At 44.1% G+C, this 16,199-nt stretch overlaps 1 protein-coding gene across 1 annotated transcript in view; it reads right to left on the minus strand.

Annotated features, from left to right (window-relative positions):
• LOC129817174 (fibronectin type III domain-containing protein 1-like) overlaps window positions 1-16,199 on the minus strand; it is a 90,730-nt gene that overhangs the window by 17,796 nt on the left and 56,735 nt on the right. Inside the window, exon 17 of the mRNA XM_055872156.1 lies at window positions 9,316-9,552. Within this exon, the coding sequence (XP_055728131.1) occupies window positions 9,316-9,552 (237 nt within the window). The remainder of the gene's footprint in view (window positions 1-9,315; window positions 9,553-16,199) is intronic.

Raw genomic sequence — 16,199 nt, forward strand, 5'->3', positions numbered from 1 at the left:
CGTGAGTGCTGAGGTCATGGAATGCTCAGATCATGCCACTCAGCGAGTGGAAACTCTACAAGGGCGGTGCTCCCCGCCACATCTAGCTCCTATGTGTTCATATTTTCTCTGGAGCCCTGCCAACATAGCTGGCTCAAGGTGGAGGGAAGGAGGAGGAGGGAACCACTACCACAGGCACCAGTCTTTCTCTCTGATTGTGTTGTTCCCTCTTTCTCTCCCTCTCTTTTATTTTTTTCTCTAGCACTATATTTTGTAATCAGAAGTGTGAAAACAGAAGCACTGTTGCAGCCTGTCACTCACTTGTCCTTCTCTCCTCACTCTTTCATTCTCTCTCAACCCTGCTGCCTCTCTCTCCCTCTTTCTTTCGTCTTTCCTTTGCTCATCTTTCTGACAACGCAGCCAATAAGGGACTAAAAATGAGGAAAGGTGAAATATTTAATATATGTGTTAAAAAAATACATTCCAACATATATTACAAAATGTATTTACAATGTATATATAAATCCATGTAAAATGTATGTCACAATATATGTTAAATGCATCGGGAAATGTGTTTAATGTATTTCAAAATACAATCTGAAGGAAAATGAAAATGTATTTTAGAATATATTTTCAGATACATTTTCACATGTATTTATCAATATATTTGGTAAAAATATTTTTAAACACCTTTAGAAAGGTTTTGTTGGGTTTTTCTATATTACTACTATTTTCTAAATTGTAGAATAATAGTGAAGACTTTAAACTATGAAATAACATATGGAATCATGTAGTAACCAAAAAAGTGTTAAACAAATAAAAATGCATTTTACATTTTAGATTCTTCAAAGTAGCCACCCTTTGCCTTGATGACAGCTTTGCACACTCTTGCCATTCTCTCAACCAGCTTCATGAGGTAGTCACCTGGAATGCATTTCAGTTAACAGGTGTGCCTTGTTAAAAGTACATTTGTGGAATTTCTTTCCTTCTTAATGCGTTTGAGCCAATTAGTTATGTTATGACCAGGTAGGGTTGGTATACAGAAGATAGCCCTATTTGGTAAAAAAACAAGTCCATTTTATGGCAAGAATAGCTCAAATAAGGAAAGAGAAACGACAGTCCATCATTACTTTAAGACATGAAGGCAAGTCAATCCGGAAAATGTCAAGAACTTTTAAAGTTTCTTCAAGTGCAGCCGCAAAAGCTATCAAGCTCTATGATGAAACTGGCTCTCATGAGGACCGCCACAGGAAAGGAAGAACCAGTTACCTCTGCTGGAGAGGATAAGAAATTACAGCACCTTGAATTGCAGCCCAAATAAATGCATCACAGAGTTCAAGTAACAGACACATCTCAACATCAACTGTTCAGAGAAGACTGCGTGAATCAGACCTTCATGTTTGAATTGCTGCAAAGAAACCACTACTAAAGTACACCAATAATAATAAGAAACTTGCAAGGCCCAAAAAACACAAGCAATGGACATTAGACTGGTGGAAATCTGTCCTTGGTCTGATGAGTCCAAATGTTAGATTTTTGGTTCCAACTGCCGTGTCTTTGTGAGACGCAGAGTAGGTGAATGGATGATCTCTGCATGTGCGGTTCCCACCGTGAAGTTTTGCACCGGGAAGTTTTTGCAGGTGTGATGGTGTTGTGGGTGCTTTGCTGGTGACTGTCAGTAATTTATTTAGAATTCAAGGCACGCTTTACCAGCATGGCTACCACAGCATTCTGCAGTGATACGCCATCCCATCTGGTTTGCGCTTAGTGGGACTATCATTTGTTTTTCAACAGGACACTGACCCAGCACACCTCCAGGCTGTGTAAGGGCTATTTGACCAAGAAGGAGAGTGATGGAGTGCTGCATCAGATGACCTGGCCTCCACAATCACCCGACCTCGCCCCAATTGAGATGGTTTGGGTTGAATTGGACCGCAGAGTGAAGGAAAAGCAGCCAACAAGTACTCAGCATATGTGGGGATTCCTTCAAGACTGTTGGAAAAGCATTCCAGGTGACTACCTCATGAAGATGGTTGAGAGAAACCCAAGAGTGTGCAAAGCTGTCATCAAGGCAAAGTGTGGCTACTTTTAAGAATCTCAAATTTCAAATATATTTTGATTTGTTTAACACTTTTTTGGTTACTACTTGATTTCGACTCTGTCGAGTCCGACTCTGCTTTTGACTCTGTCAATCACCACATTCTTATTGGCAGAATCGACAGCCTTGGTTTCTCAAATGATTGCCTCGCTTGGTTTACCAACTACTTCTTTGATAGAGTTCAGTGTGTCAAATCGGAGGGCCTGTTGTCCGGACCTCTGGCAGACTCTATGGATGTGCCACAGGGTTCAATTCTCGGGCCGACTCTTTTCTCTGTATACATCAATGATGTTGCTCTTGCTGCGGGCGATTCCCTGATCCACCTCTACGCAGACGACACCATTCTGTACACTTCCGGCCCTTCCCTGGACACTGTGCTATCTAACCTCCAAACGTGCTTCAATGCCATACAACACTCCTTCCGTGGCCTCCAACTGCTCTTAAACGCTAGTAAAACCAAATGCATGCTTTTCAACCGTTCGCTGCCTGCACCCACACACCCGACTAGCATCACCACCCTGGATGGTTCCGACCTAGAATATGTGGACATCTATAAGTACCTAGGTGTCTGGCTAGACTGCAAACTCTACTTCCAGACTCATATCAAACATCTCCAATCCAAAAACAAATCTAGAGTCGGCTTTCCGTTTCCGTGCCATCCGTTTTGTTACTAAAGCACCTTATACCACCCACCACTGCGACCTGTATGCTCTAGTCGGCTAGCCCTCGCTACATGTTCGTCGTCAGACCCACTGGCTCCAGGTCATCTACAAGGCTATGCTAGGTAAAGCGCCGCCTTATCTCAGTTCACTGGTCACGATGGCAACACCCACCCGTAGCACGCGCTCCAGCAGGTGTATCTCACTGATCATCCCTAAAGCCAAAACCTCATTTGGCCGCCTTTCCTTCCAGTTCTCTGCTGCCTGCGACTGGAACGAATTGCAAAAATCTCTGAAGTTGGAGACTTTTATTTCCCTCAACAACTTTAAAAATCTGCTATCCGAGCAGCTAACCGATCGCTGCAGCTGTACATAGTCCATCTGTAAACTACCCACCCAATTTACCTACCTCACCCCCATACTGCTTTTATTTATTTACTTTTCTGCTCTTTTGCACACCAGTATCTCTTCTTGTACATGATCATCTGATGATTTATCACTCCAGTGTTAATCTGCTAAATTGTAATTATTCGATTTATTGCCTACCTCATGCCTTTTGCACACATTGTATATAGATTCTCTTTTTTCTACCATGTTATTGACTTGTTTATTGTGTACTCCATGTGTAACTCTGTGTTGTTGTCTGTTCACACTGCTATGCTTTATCTTGGCCAGGTCGCAGTTGCAAATGAGAACTTGTTCTCAACTAGCCTACCTGGTTAAATAAAGGTGAAATAAATAAAAATAAATAAAAATAAAATACCCAGCCCAAAACAGAGTCTGCAAGAGCAGGCAACTACTCGGTAAAGAACACGTTTGTCCATTTTGTTTTGAGTCAAATCGACTTTTTCATGATCACAATTAGAGCCCCAAACATCTCTGCGTCTACTCTTTGGGAAACGTTGAAAGCTTATATCAGAGGTGAAATGATTTCCTACACCGCACATGAGAACAAACTGAAAAGTGATAGGCTATCTATGTTAACAAGCTGTATTGCCCAATTAGATGACATTTATGACGTTTCACCATCTCCGGCTATTTACAAGGAATGTTTAACTTTGCAAGCAGAATTTGACACATTATTACCAGACCAGGTTACTGAACTGCTTGTCAAGTCTAGGTGCACTTACTATGAACAAGGAGATAAAGCCAGTAAATTATTAGCTCACAAGTTACGTCAACTATCATCATCATTTCAGATTCCTAAAATTCATACATCGTCTGGGATATCATTAGACCCTAGAGGGATCAATGATGAGTTCAAGAGATTTTACCAGTCTCTATATACTTCTGAAAGTAATGCGGATACATTGGAATTGGAGATTTCTTCCACTCACTTGCTGTGCCTTCGGTCAGACGGGATTTGGTTAAAAAAAAATTAGACCAGCCGATCACTGTTGAAGAATTGTCTAATACTGTCAAATCCCTTCAATCCGGGAGAAGCTCAGAGCCTGACAGCTACTCAGCAGAGTTTTATAAGAAGTTTCTCCAAAATAGCCCCTATTCTAATTGAAATGTACAATGAAGCATTTGTAAATGGTGCTCTCCCACAGACTCTCACTCAGGCAGCCATTTGTCTTATTCTTAAAAAAACAAAGACCCTCTTGACTGTGTATCATACCGTCCAATTAGCCTGATAAATTTTGACTATAAAATTCGAGCCAAACTTCTGGAAACGCGTCTGGAAACAGTCCACCCATCAATTATTTATCCGGAACAAACAGGATTTATTAAAAATAGACACTCATTCTTCAATCTTCAACAATTATTTAATATTATATATAACCCTTCTGTCGCCAATACCTCTGAAGTCATTATATCCCTGGATGCGGAGAAAGCGTTTGACTGGATGGAATGGAAATACCTTTTTTATACTCTAAATAATTTTGGCTTTGGCTCCAAATTCATGACTTGGATAAGATTTCTGTACTCATCCCCTCAAGCCTCTGTCAGGACTAATGACACTCAATCAGATTGCTCCCTTTGCAACGATCCACACGCCAGGGTTGCCCTTTAAGTCCCTTACTGTTTGCCCTCGCCATAGAACCACTTGCAATAGCACTTCGCTCCAACCCCCTCATCAAAGGTATAGTCAGATACGGACACAAACAAAAACTGTCTTTATATGCAGATTATTTATTATTATACACATCCAACCTTTCTGTCTCTGTTCCTGCTGACCTTGCCACTTTCACATCCTTCGGTCACTTAGCAGGGTATAAACTGAATCTCAGTAAAATCGAATTGATGCCGCTTAATATGCCGCATAAAAATTCCCCTTTACATAACTTGCTATTTAAAATAGCTCACAATAGTTGCATTTATCTCGGGGTACATGTCACAATCAGATTTGAAAACCTTTTTCATGACAACTTTGCTCTTCTTTTAACCCATACTAAGGACGATTTGGAACGCTGGTCTTTGCTACACCTCTCCTTAGTCGCAATAATTAATTATATTAAAATGAATACTCTCCCCAAATTCTTATATCTCTATCAATGCCTTCCAATATTTCTTCCCAATACATTTTTCAAAAAGATCGACGGCCTAATACTACCCTTTATATGGGACAAAAAGCCCCCCAGGATACGAAAACAGCTTTTGCAGAGGCCCAAACACGACGGCGGTCTAGCTCTACCGGATTTCAGATTCTATTATTGGGCCGCTAACCTGAGGATCATTCAGTACTGGTTGGAGAGCAGAGAGATATTCCCACCCCCAATTTGGCTAGAGATGGAGGTCGTCTCACCTATACGGGCATCATTTGTCTTCCCTCGCTCACTCCTCCGTTACAGACCCTTACTCCCCCTTCAACAAAATAATATGTGTCAAAACAACATTGAAGATCTGGAATTAATTTAGGCACCACTTTGGGTTTTAGACAACCTCTTCTTTGGCTCCGGTAGCCTCAAACCCAGCTTTCCCCCATCTATGGCTGATGGTGATTTCTCAACATGGTCTAGTCTCGGTATTAAAATATTCAGGGATCTGTATATTAACAACATATTTAGTACGTTTGAACAATTATCAGCAAAATGTTGTCTCCCCAGACATCATTTCTTTAGGTTCTTACAAGTCCAGAGTTACGTCCACAGCATAGATCCAGGATTCCCCACCCTTCCTGGTGTAACACAGTTCAACATTTCTTATCACACTTTCTACTCTGAAAGGGACCTTGTCAATAATCTATAGTCAAATTTGCCCACTACAAACCATCTCATTAAACAATATGAAATCGTCATGGGAGGTGGAACTGGGTGAGGAAATATCTGATGAACTATGGGAAGGGGCACTCAAAAGGGTACATACGTCTTCTATTTGCGCTTGACACAGTCTCATTCAATGCAAACTCTTTCATAGGGCCCACTGGACCAAAGCAAGATTATCCAAAATTTACAAGGATGTGATCCCTAATTGTGTACGATGTAATCAGTCTCCTGCTAATCATGCACACATGTTTTGGTGTTGCCCATCTCTTGTTGGTTTCTGGAAAGACATCTTCAACATTCTCTCAGAATTAAGCGGCACACAGATCGAGCCAGACCCTTTTATTGCACTATTTGGGGTTTCCTTACCCACAATACAATTGACCAAAACTAATAAGGATGCTATTGCCTTTGTCACTTTGTTAGCGAGACGATTAATTTTACTTAGATGGAAATCCTCTGCACCCCCTTCTCATGCTCTTTGGATTAAATCCATTTTGAATTGCATATAGTTGGAAAAATTTAAACACACACAATTGGTCTGTTGTCACGTTCCTGACCTGTTTTCTGTTAGTTTGTGTATGTGTTAGCTGGTCAGGACGTGAGTTTGGGTGGGCAGTCTATGTTTTCTGTTTCTATGTTGGTTTAAGGGTGACCTGATATGGCTCTCAATTAGAGGCAGGTGGTTTTCATTTCCTCTGATTGAGAGCCATATTAAGGTAGGTGTTTTCACACTGTTTGTTTGTGGGTGGTTGTCTCCTGTGTCTGTGTGATGTTACGCCACATGGGACTGTTTCGGTTTTGTTTGTTCGGTTTATGTAGTCTGTTCCTGTTTTCATGCGTTCTTCGTTATACGTAAGTTCTTATGTTCAGGTGCGTCTACGTCGTTTGTTGTTTTGTAGTTATTCAAGTATAGTTCGTTTTCTGTCTATGTCGTGTCTTATTTAAATCAATAAATCATGTCATCATACCTCGCTGCATATTGGTCTTCAGATCCCTCTCTCCTCTCCTCGTCTGAGGAGGAGGATTTAGAGTATCGTTACATCTGTAGACAAATTCTATGCAATGTGGGCTCCCTTCTTTTCTTATGTTAAACGACTACATTTCCCTGCAGTTCCAGAGTGATGTATATTTATATTTTGGTGATGTAAGAGGCCTGGTATGTGTATACATGACATCTCGGATGTTAAGAATTGTATTATCTGTGCTTGTTGACCTATAACAACTGTGTCAATACATATATATATATATATATATTATTTATTTTTCTCGTCTTTTTATTTTTTCGTATTTGTATTTTTTTATGTCTGTCTCTCTCTCTCTCTGTTTTGCTGCATTGTTGTCTTTGATGTGTTGTGTTGTTTTATATTACTACCAAATAACTTACAAGTGCAATTATTTTGTAAATGCTGGTGTTGAAAATTCAATAAACAAAGTTAAAAAACATTTTGGGAAAGAAACATTGAACATCTAATAGTCAAATCATAGTGTAAAAGCAGGTGAGCTGGTTCTACTCTATTTGGCAATTTTCTGGTGTTTTGTGGTGAGCGTGTTGAGCATAACACATCAACCCTGTTACCCATAGATAGACAGGCTAGAAATGTTTTAGCAATTGACTTTATTATTTTGAATCTTGTATTCAATTGCCCCTCCCTGTTGCACACAACAAGCTTCCATCCCCTCTGTCACAAGAGGATTCATGGCTGATTTAACTAGTAATTACCGTTAAATTTTTCCCAGATGTGGTAAATTCCCACTTGGTTATGAACGCACCATAACACCGCTAACCATACACTGTAGAGCCATATAATACCACTCATTGGAAGGACAAAGCCTAGACCTACATGTTGACATATTGTGGAGCATTGTACAATGTATGGTTTGTTTAAATCGATAAAAACAACAATACATTTTATTTTTTTTACAGCCTAGTGCCTGTGATACTAGAGGCACTTACTAGTCACACTTTTTACTACATTTTTTAAGAGGAGAAAATGTGTTTTTTATCAAGTTGAACTTGTGCTCTTTATGACAGAATGTTAAAATTAGGTGACGTCCAACATATTTATTTTCACTCACCATCACAATTTAAATTACTTATATCACTGGCAAAGTTTTGGCTTGGTGGCCCAAAAAATTGTCTCCATTGATCAATACGTAAAGAGTAATTTAAGAAGCTGAATTAGGAACCCCATTGGCCACCCTGTAGACTAGATGTCATAGCCATGCATTTCTGGAATATTGTCAGGCATAACAGTACATGCATTTCAGAAAATGTATGTACATGTATCTCTGGAATATATTTTAAGGCACTCCATGCATTTTAGCAAAGACGTTAAATACAGTATATTGAAATGAGAGAGAGATCGCAATACTGGGAAAGAGAGAGAAAGTGGTGCGTGTCTGCGATACTATATGGTTTAGACATCAGAGAATGGCCCAGCCCACTCAACAACACACAGCTTCTCTCTGGATGACTGAACCCATGTCTCTGAAGCGCTGTTCACAAGTCACACTCACTACACACTGGATCCCTCTATCTATCAAATATAGTTTTACAGTACTCAACTCAGTTACTGACATCTAAAACATTGGGGGTTGGGTGACTCCCTAAAATCTAACTAGGAGCTGACTAGTTAGTGTCACACCCTGATCTGTTTCCCCTTTGTGATTGTCTCCACTCCCCTCCAGGTGTCGGCCAGCTTCCCCGTTATCCCCTGTGTATTTATACCTGTGTTCTCTGTTTGTCTGTTGCCAGCTTGTTTTGTGTCGTCAAGCCTACCAGCAGTTTTCCCTCTGCTCCTGTCTCTCGAGTGTTCCTGTTTCCTAGTTTCCCCGGTGTCGTCCATGCTGCCTGCCCTGACACTGAGCCTGCCTGCCACCCTGTACCTTTGCCCCACCAATCTAGATTACTGACCTCTGCCTGCCCTTGACCTGTCCTTTCGCCTGCCCCTGTTCGAATACTACACTTCGTTATTTCGACACTGTCTGCACCTGTGTCTTACCTTAAAACGTGATAGTTAGATTATGTCTGGTGACCTGCTATGATCCTTTGAAAAGCATAACAAATGGGTCAGGATATAAAAATTAAAGCCAGACACAGGCTACGTTTAAAGAGGCATCCCATTTCTGATATATTTTCCACTAATATGTCTTTTGATCAATCACATCAGATATTTTCACATCAGAGCTGATCTGATTTGTCAAAAGACTAATTCTTGAAAAAAGATCTGAATAATTGCAGCATAAGTGCACACTAACTGCTTGAGGCACTGACAGAATACTCTTCACACCTCTCACATTGTATCTGCAGTACACCCCACTATGTGGCCAAGCTTGCTAGTCACCCTGCTTGACATTGTGGTCCACTCACCTGACACCATGTCATCCTTCAGTGGGATGGCCCAGTCCAGGATGACGAATGAGTGACAGCCTTCCATGGCGACCACCGTGATGTTGTGGGGCTTGTTTTTGGGCGGCTGTTTCTGATTAGAAGCCAGGCTGTCTTTCTTGAACAGGTTTTCCAGGACGTCCACCTGTAGGTATTCCAGAGCCTCCGTCAGCGAGCACGGAGCTCCCGGATCCTTCTGGATGAAGTTCACATACGGAGCTGGAGAGAGGGATGGCAGGGAGGGATGGGAAAGCAGCAAGATGGTTGATCAATAATCTTACATTTTTGCTGGTTTTACACACCAACTAAGAAACCCCTTGGGAGAGCACAATGTTTTCTTTGGTCTACATTTTTACTGAACACTAAAATAATTATGTTGAAGAGGCAGTGCATTTAACATTTATATTTCCACACTATGAGGTTGAAATTGTGAAAATTATGATCATGCTGTCACGTCCTGACCATAGTTCTTATGTGTTTTGCTTGTTTAGTGTTGGTCAGGACGTGAGCTGGGTGGGAATTCTATGTTGTGTGTGTTACGTTCCTGACCTGTTTTCTGTTGTTTTTGTATGTGTATAATGGTCAGGGCGTGAGTTTTGGGTGGGCAGTCTATGTTTTCTGTTTCTATGTTGGTTTTGGGTTGCCTGGTATGGCTCTTAATTAGAGGCAGGTGTTTTGCGTTTTCCTCTAATTGAGAGTCATATTTAGGTAGGGTGTTCTCACTGTTTGTTTGTGGGTGATTGTCTCCTGTGTCGTCCATGTCTGTACCATACGGGACTGTTTGGCTGTTCGTTCGTTTGATGTAGTCTGTTCCTGTCCGTGAGTTCTACGTTTAGTTATGTAAGTTCATGTTCAGGTTTCGTCTACGTCGTTTTCTTATTTTGTAATTTTGTAAGTGTTTTGTTTTCGTTTTGCCGTCGTATTCAATAAAAGATGGCTTATTTTCCTACTGCTGCGTATTGGTCCACTGATCCTTCTCTCCTCTCCTCATCTGAGGAAGAGGAGGACAACAGCCCTTACAGAATCACCCACCAAACTAGGACCAAGAGGCAAGGGAAAGCTCAACAGAGCAACCAGGACTTCTGGACTTGGGAGGAGATCCTGGACGGTAAAGGACCCTGGGCTCAGCCAGGGGAATATCGCCGTCCCAAGGCGGAGTTGGAAGCAGCTAAGGCAGAGAGGCGCTGGTATGAGGAGGCAGCGCGGCGACGCGGTTGGGAGCCCGTGAGTCAGACCCAAAAATTTCTTGGGGGGGGGCACACGAGGAGTATGGCAAAGCCGGGTAGGATACCTGAGCCAACTCCCCGTGCTTACCGTGGAGTGAGAGGGCGTCGTACTGGTAAGACACCGTGTTATGCGGTAAAGCGCACGGTGTCCCCAGTACGCGTGCTTAGCCCAGTGCGGGCTATTCCACCTTGCCGCACTGGGAGGGCTAAGTTGGGCATCGAGCCGGATGTCATGAAGCCGGCCCAACGCATCTGGCCACCAGTGCGTCTCCTCGGGCCGGCATACATGGCACCAGCCTTACGAATGGTGTGCCCGGTTCGCCAGCATAGGCCAGTGCGGGCTATTCCACCTTGCCGCACTGGCAGGGCTACGGGCACCATTCAACCTGGTAAGGTTGGGCAGGCTCGGTGCTCAAGAGCACGTGTCCTCCTTCACGGTCCGGTATACCCGGTGCCACCTCCATGTACCAGTCCTCCGGTGGCAGCCCCCCGTACCAGGCTGTCTCTCCGGGTTCTCTCTCCAGCTGTTTCCTCCTCTCCAGCGCAGCCAGTGCCTATACCACGCACCAGGCTGTCTCTCCGTCTCCTCCCTACTGAGCTGCCCGTCGGGCCAGAGCCGTCCTGCCATGACCAGCCAGAGCCCCTCAGCCGGGACCTGCCAGAGCCCCTCAGCCGGGACCTGCCAGAGCCCCTCAGCCGGGACCTGCCAGAGCCCCTCAGCCGGGACCTGCCAGAGCCCCTCAGCCGAGACCTGCCAGAGCCCCTCAGCCGGGACCTGCCAGAGCCCCTCAGCCGGGACCTGCCAGAGCCCCTCAGCCGGGACCTGCCAGAGCCCCTCAGCCGGGACCTGCCAGAGCCCCTCAGCCGGGACCTGCCAGAGCCCCTCAGCCGGGACCTGCCAGAGCCCCTCAGCCGGGACCTGCCCCTTGTCCCGGTGCTGGCCCTTATCCCGGTGCTGGCCCTTATCCCGGTGCTGGCCCTTATCCCGGTGCTGGCCCTTATCCCGGTGCTGGCCCTTATCCCGGTGCTGGCCCTTATCCCGGTGCTGGCCCTTATCTCGGTGCTGCCCCTTATCTCGGTGCTGCCCCTTATCTCGGTGCTGCCCCTTATCTCGGTGCTGCCCCTTATCTCGGTGCTGCCCCTTGTCCCGGTGCTGCCCCTTGTCCCGGTGCTGCCCCTTGTCCCGGTGCTGCCCCTTGTCCCGGTGCTGCCCCTTGTCCCGGTGCTGCCCCTTGTCCCGGTGCTGCCCCTTGTCCCGGTGCTGGCCGTTCATTTAGGGGGGTTTAGTTTGAGGGTGGTCATTGGGAGGGGAATACAGAAGCGGGGAGTGACTATGGTGGTGTGGGGACAGCGTCCGGAGCCTGAGCCACCACCGTGGTCAACTGCCCACCCAGACCCTCCCCTGGACTTTGTGCTGGTGCGCCCGGCGTTCGCACCTTGAGGGGGGGGGGTTCTGTTACGTTCCTGACCTGTTTTTGTATGTGTATAATGGTCAGGGCGTGAGTTTTGGGTGGGCAGTCTATGTTTTCTGTTTCTATGTTGGTTTTGGGTTGCCTGGTATGGCTCTTAATTAGAGGCAGGTGTTTTGTGTTTTCCTCTAATTGAGAGTCATATTTAGGTAGGGTGTTCTCACTGTTTGTTTGTGGGTGATTGTCTCCTGTGTCGTCCATGTCTGTACCATACGGGACTGTTTGGCTGTTCGTTCGTTTGATGTAGTCTGTTCCTGTCCGAGTTCTACGTTTAGTTATGTAAGTTCATGTTCAGGTTTCGTCTACGTCGTTTTCTTATTTTGTAATTTTGTAAGTGTTTTGTTTTCGTTTTGCCGTCGTATTCAATAAAAGATGGCTTATTTTCCTACTGCTGCGTATTGGTCCACTGATCCTTCTCTCCTCTCTTCATCTGAGGAAGAGGAGGACAACAGCCCTTACAGTGTGTCTAGTTTGTCTGTTTCTGTGTCCAGCCTAATATGGTTCTCAATCAGAGACAGCTGTCAATCGTTGTCCCTGATTGAGAATCATATATAGGTGGATTGTTTTGTGTTGGGGATTGTGGGTGGTTGTTTCCTGTCTCTGTGTTTGTGTTCTGCACCAGATAGGGCTGTATCGGTTTGCCACTTTTGTTATTTTGTATTTGTTTAGTGTTCACTGTAGTTTTTGTTAATTAAACATGTTGAGCACTGGCTACGCTGCGTGTTGGTCCGATCCCTGTTTCACCCCCTCTTCTAGTGAAGAGTGGGAAGGCCGCCGTTACACATGCCCAATCTGTTCAGGTGGGATGGAGTTTTTGTCCCAGATCATGACATCACAATCTGATGTGATTATTCTGACCAATGACCAGTCATATTTTATTTGCTTATGTATCCTACTACTTTGAAGGGGTAGGCTGGGTAGGCTCTAGATTCGAGATGACCCTATTCGCCAATAAGGGTTGTGTATATAAATATACCTTCTTCAAATTTGCATCGACACGCCCACACGATCAGACAGCATTTCCATGGCAAAAGGACACTCAGGAAAAAAATAACTTAAATTTGGAGTTATTTTTTATGACATGATGATTTATTAGACAAAGTGATGATTTCAAAGGATTTCATTAAAAAGACTGCATAGAGGGTTTTAATACAAGGCAATGTTTTAACATCTGCTGGTGGACAAGAAAGTCTCATATTACAATCTATTCCGTTTATAACTCAGTCTACTAGGGTAGGCTCCTCTGTCAGGAGTTCAGGAGAAGTCGGAGTGGGTGATCTTGCGTCGCATAACAGGTCGTGTGAGACCCCTGGTCCCATCCCTGTTCCCCATCGGGTGATTCTCTGTCTGTCTGTATTTCTGTCGTTCTTCGTGTCCGTGGGAGCTACTGTAGTGCCAGTTGGATCCATACACAGCTGTGAACACTTCCAGAACTCCCAGAATTCTCAGTATGATTGGGATGGGAATGGGAATTTGGCTGGACTCAGTCCCACACGACTCAGGATAGGCAACTGTAGCCAACAGGCACATTCCAACAGGGCTACAATGTTTCTACTCTCCTTTTTTTTAAAGAATACAATAGATTTGAGAATGTTTCAACTACATCTAATAATGTCCTTACAGCTACACATCAGGACACTGATGTATGTGCTTTTCTAGATGTGTACATGTGTCTGTTTCCACATGATATCTTACTTTTGAGATCTTGTGTCTTCTATGGTCTTTCTATATATATCTTTTGATCTACTACATTCTGAGGAAGTAGATGTGGGGCTTTTAACCCTTTCCTTTATGTTCCGGAACAGTTTGGAATCACTGAAATACTATTTCATTTAATTTTCCACCATGACCCTTCATCTACTTTCCTAAGTATGGGTCTCAAACTTGCAAAATATGTAATTTAAAAGAAAACTAAAAAGGTTGACCTGGTAGCGACATCCATAATGTTCTGGTTCAATTTGACCCCCTATGATAATGAGAGGCTGATCAACACTACCCCTTCAAGAAAATTTGACCTTGACCTTTGTTCTAGAGACAATTGTTATTCTGTGCAGTAAAGATCTATCCATGATGATCACAAGGATATACGTTTGTTTTCCCTGGGACGTTCAGAGGCCGAGGGACACTGATCTGAATTCTAGCAAAACATTTCATAAATGTCATAAAATGTAGTAATTTGATGGATTTACGAATTTGGTGCAGTATTCAAACATTTGACTCAACATTTTTTACAGTTGGGTCTATCAACTCAGGGGGGGAAACATATGAAAGAGGACATTCTCAGCTACTGGAAAATACATTTTGAGAGGTTAAAATCATATATTTATGAAATTGACCCGGAACATAAACGGTGTAGGCCAAATCGAACATAGGGGAAAGGATAACTTTATACTCTTCTTCCCTTTTGTAACACTCCATTGACTTACATCATAAGCTCTATATGAGTCTTCAGATAACATGTGTCTGCCTGTAAAGAGGAACCCAATACCCTTTGGCTGGCGCCAGTACAGTTGACTGACACGATTGGTCAATTGAGTTAGCATGGTCAAAACCCCCTCCAGATAGAGGACTGGAGGACGTGTCAGAAAGCTGGCTGCTGTGTTGGATCTGATATATTAAACTCATAAATATGAGAGAGTAGGTCTCCTTGTTTGGCCGTCAGGGACCTCTCCTCTCACTGCTGATATCAGCGGGTTTCATATTATTTCATTATTTCACTGTTTTTCTTATTCTATTTCATTCTGTCTTAGGATTCCTTTAATAGATGTAATGAGCTACAGATGTGTTTGCTGTGCGTCCGCCGGCCTCGGCTCACGGGATAGTTTAGCTGGATTATGACCTGGTTCAGGGGCCAATGTTGTAATAACATTGTAATAATATGGTAATTAAGAAGACTTTCACCCAAAGCTGTCAACATATAAGCCTACACCATATTCAGTACACATGGCTCTGGTGTTTCAAGCATCGTGCACCAACAAAAACAATTGGAATTGTTCCAATTGGTGGTACTGCCCAACTCAGGGGTGGGCAATAATTCCGTCTCGAGGGCCACATCAGGATTGCAAAATTAAGCAGAGGGTTCCACAGATTTTTATGCGGACCGATTTGTCAAAAGCAATTTGCGGGCCAGAAAAAGGGCAGTTATTTGAAAACGTATAGGTCCATTATAATTTAAACATCATTTCTATATATTTGAAACGTTGAAGAGTGACCTGTTTGTAATAATGTTTTTACTCAAACCTCCCCCAGGCCAGATTGAATGGGCTCGCGGGCCAGTTCCGTTTGGGCTCGCGGGCCAGGTTCCGTTTGGGCTCGCGGGCCAGATCCGTTTGGGCTCGCGGGCCAGATCCGTTTGGGCTCGCGGGCCAGATCCGTTTGGGCTCGCGGGCCAGATCCGTTTGGGCTCGCGGGCCAGATCCGTTTGGGCTCGCGGGCCAGATCCGCCGGTCTAACCGGTAGCCTTGCTTCGAAGGCTGTCCAATGCCACTGACACATTTCGAATTGAGGTCCTCATAGTGAACAATACCAGCTAACACTGCTGTTACCAAGACCCGTCGGTTAGGGTACTGTCCAACTATGCCACGCAAACACATTCACATGGGAGATGTGAGTGGCGCTCCCTGATGACTCAGCAGGAATGTACACATCATCATTAGGAGCCCAACAACCACCGAGAGGCTCCTTCATGAGCGACAGTAGGAGGGAGGGAAGGAGAGAGAGGGTGATGGGGAATCAGAGATGGTTTTATTCCTGTTCAGTGCGTGTGTGTGTGTGGGGGGGGGGGGTCAGTGTGTTTTTCCAGCAATAGGAGTGGATGTGGATAAAGCAGACAGAGAGGGAGACAGACGAGGCCAAAGCAAGCACTTTAGGGCAGTAAAGAGACAGCAGGACGCTTCAAGAGCAACTGAACGTAGTAAGCAACTTCTCCTTTTGAAAACGGCCCACGTAGCATTGATATGAGTCAGAGACATTTATTCTAGTTTCAAAATTGACTACAAAGTGCAAATAGGGCAATTTCGGTCATACAGTCAGTGTCGTCCAAAACAGATTTGCGAGATATTTAGGAAAAAATGGCATGTCACGGAATGATAGGTACCGCAATAGCTTTCTTTGGGTTGGGTTTATTTCAATCCTGCCCACATGCCCACAGCTGGCAGTACCCAAGTAATCA

This window comes from Salvelinus fontinalis, chromosome 20, assembly GCF_029448725.1.
Source record: "Salvelinus fontinalis isolate EN_2023a chromosome 20, ASM2944872v1, whole genome shotgun sequence".
NCBI lineage: Eukaryota > Metazoa > Chordata > Actinopteri > Salmoniformes > Salmonidae > Salvelinus > Salvelinus fontinalis.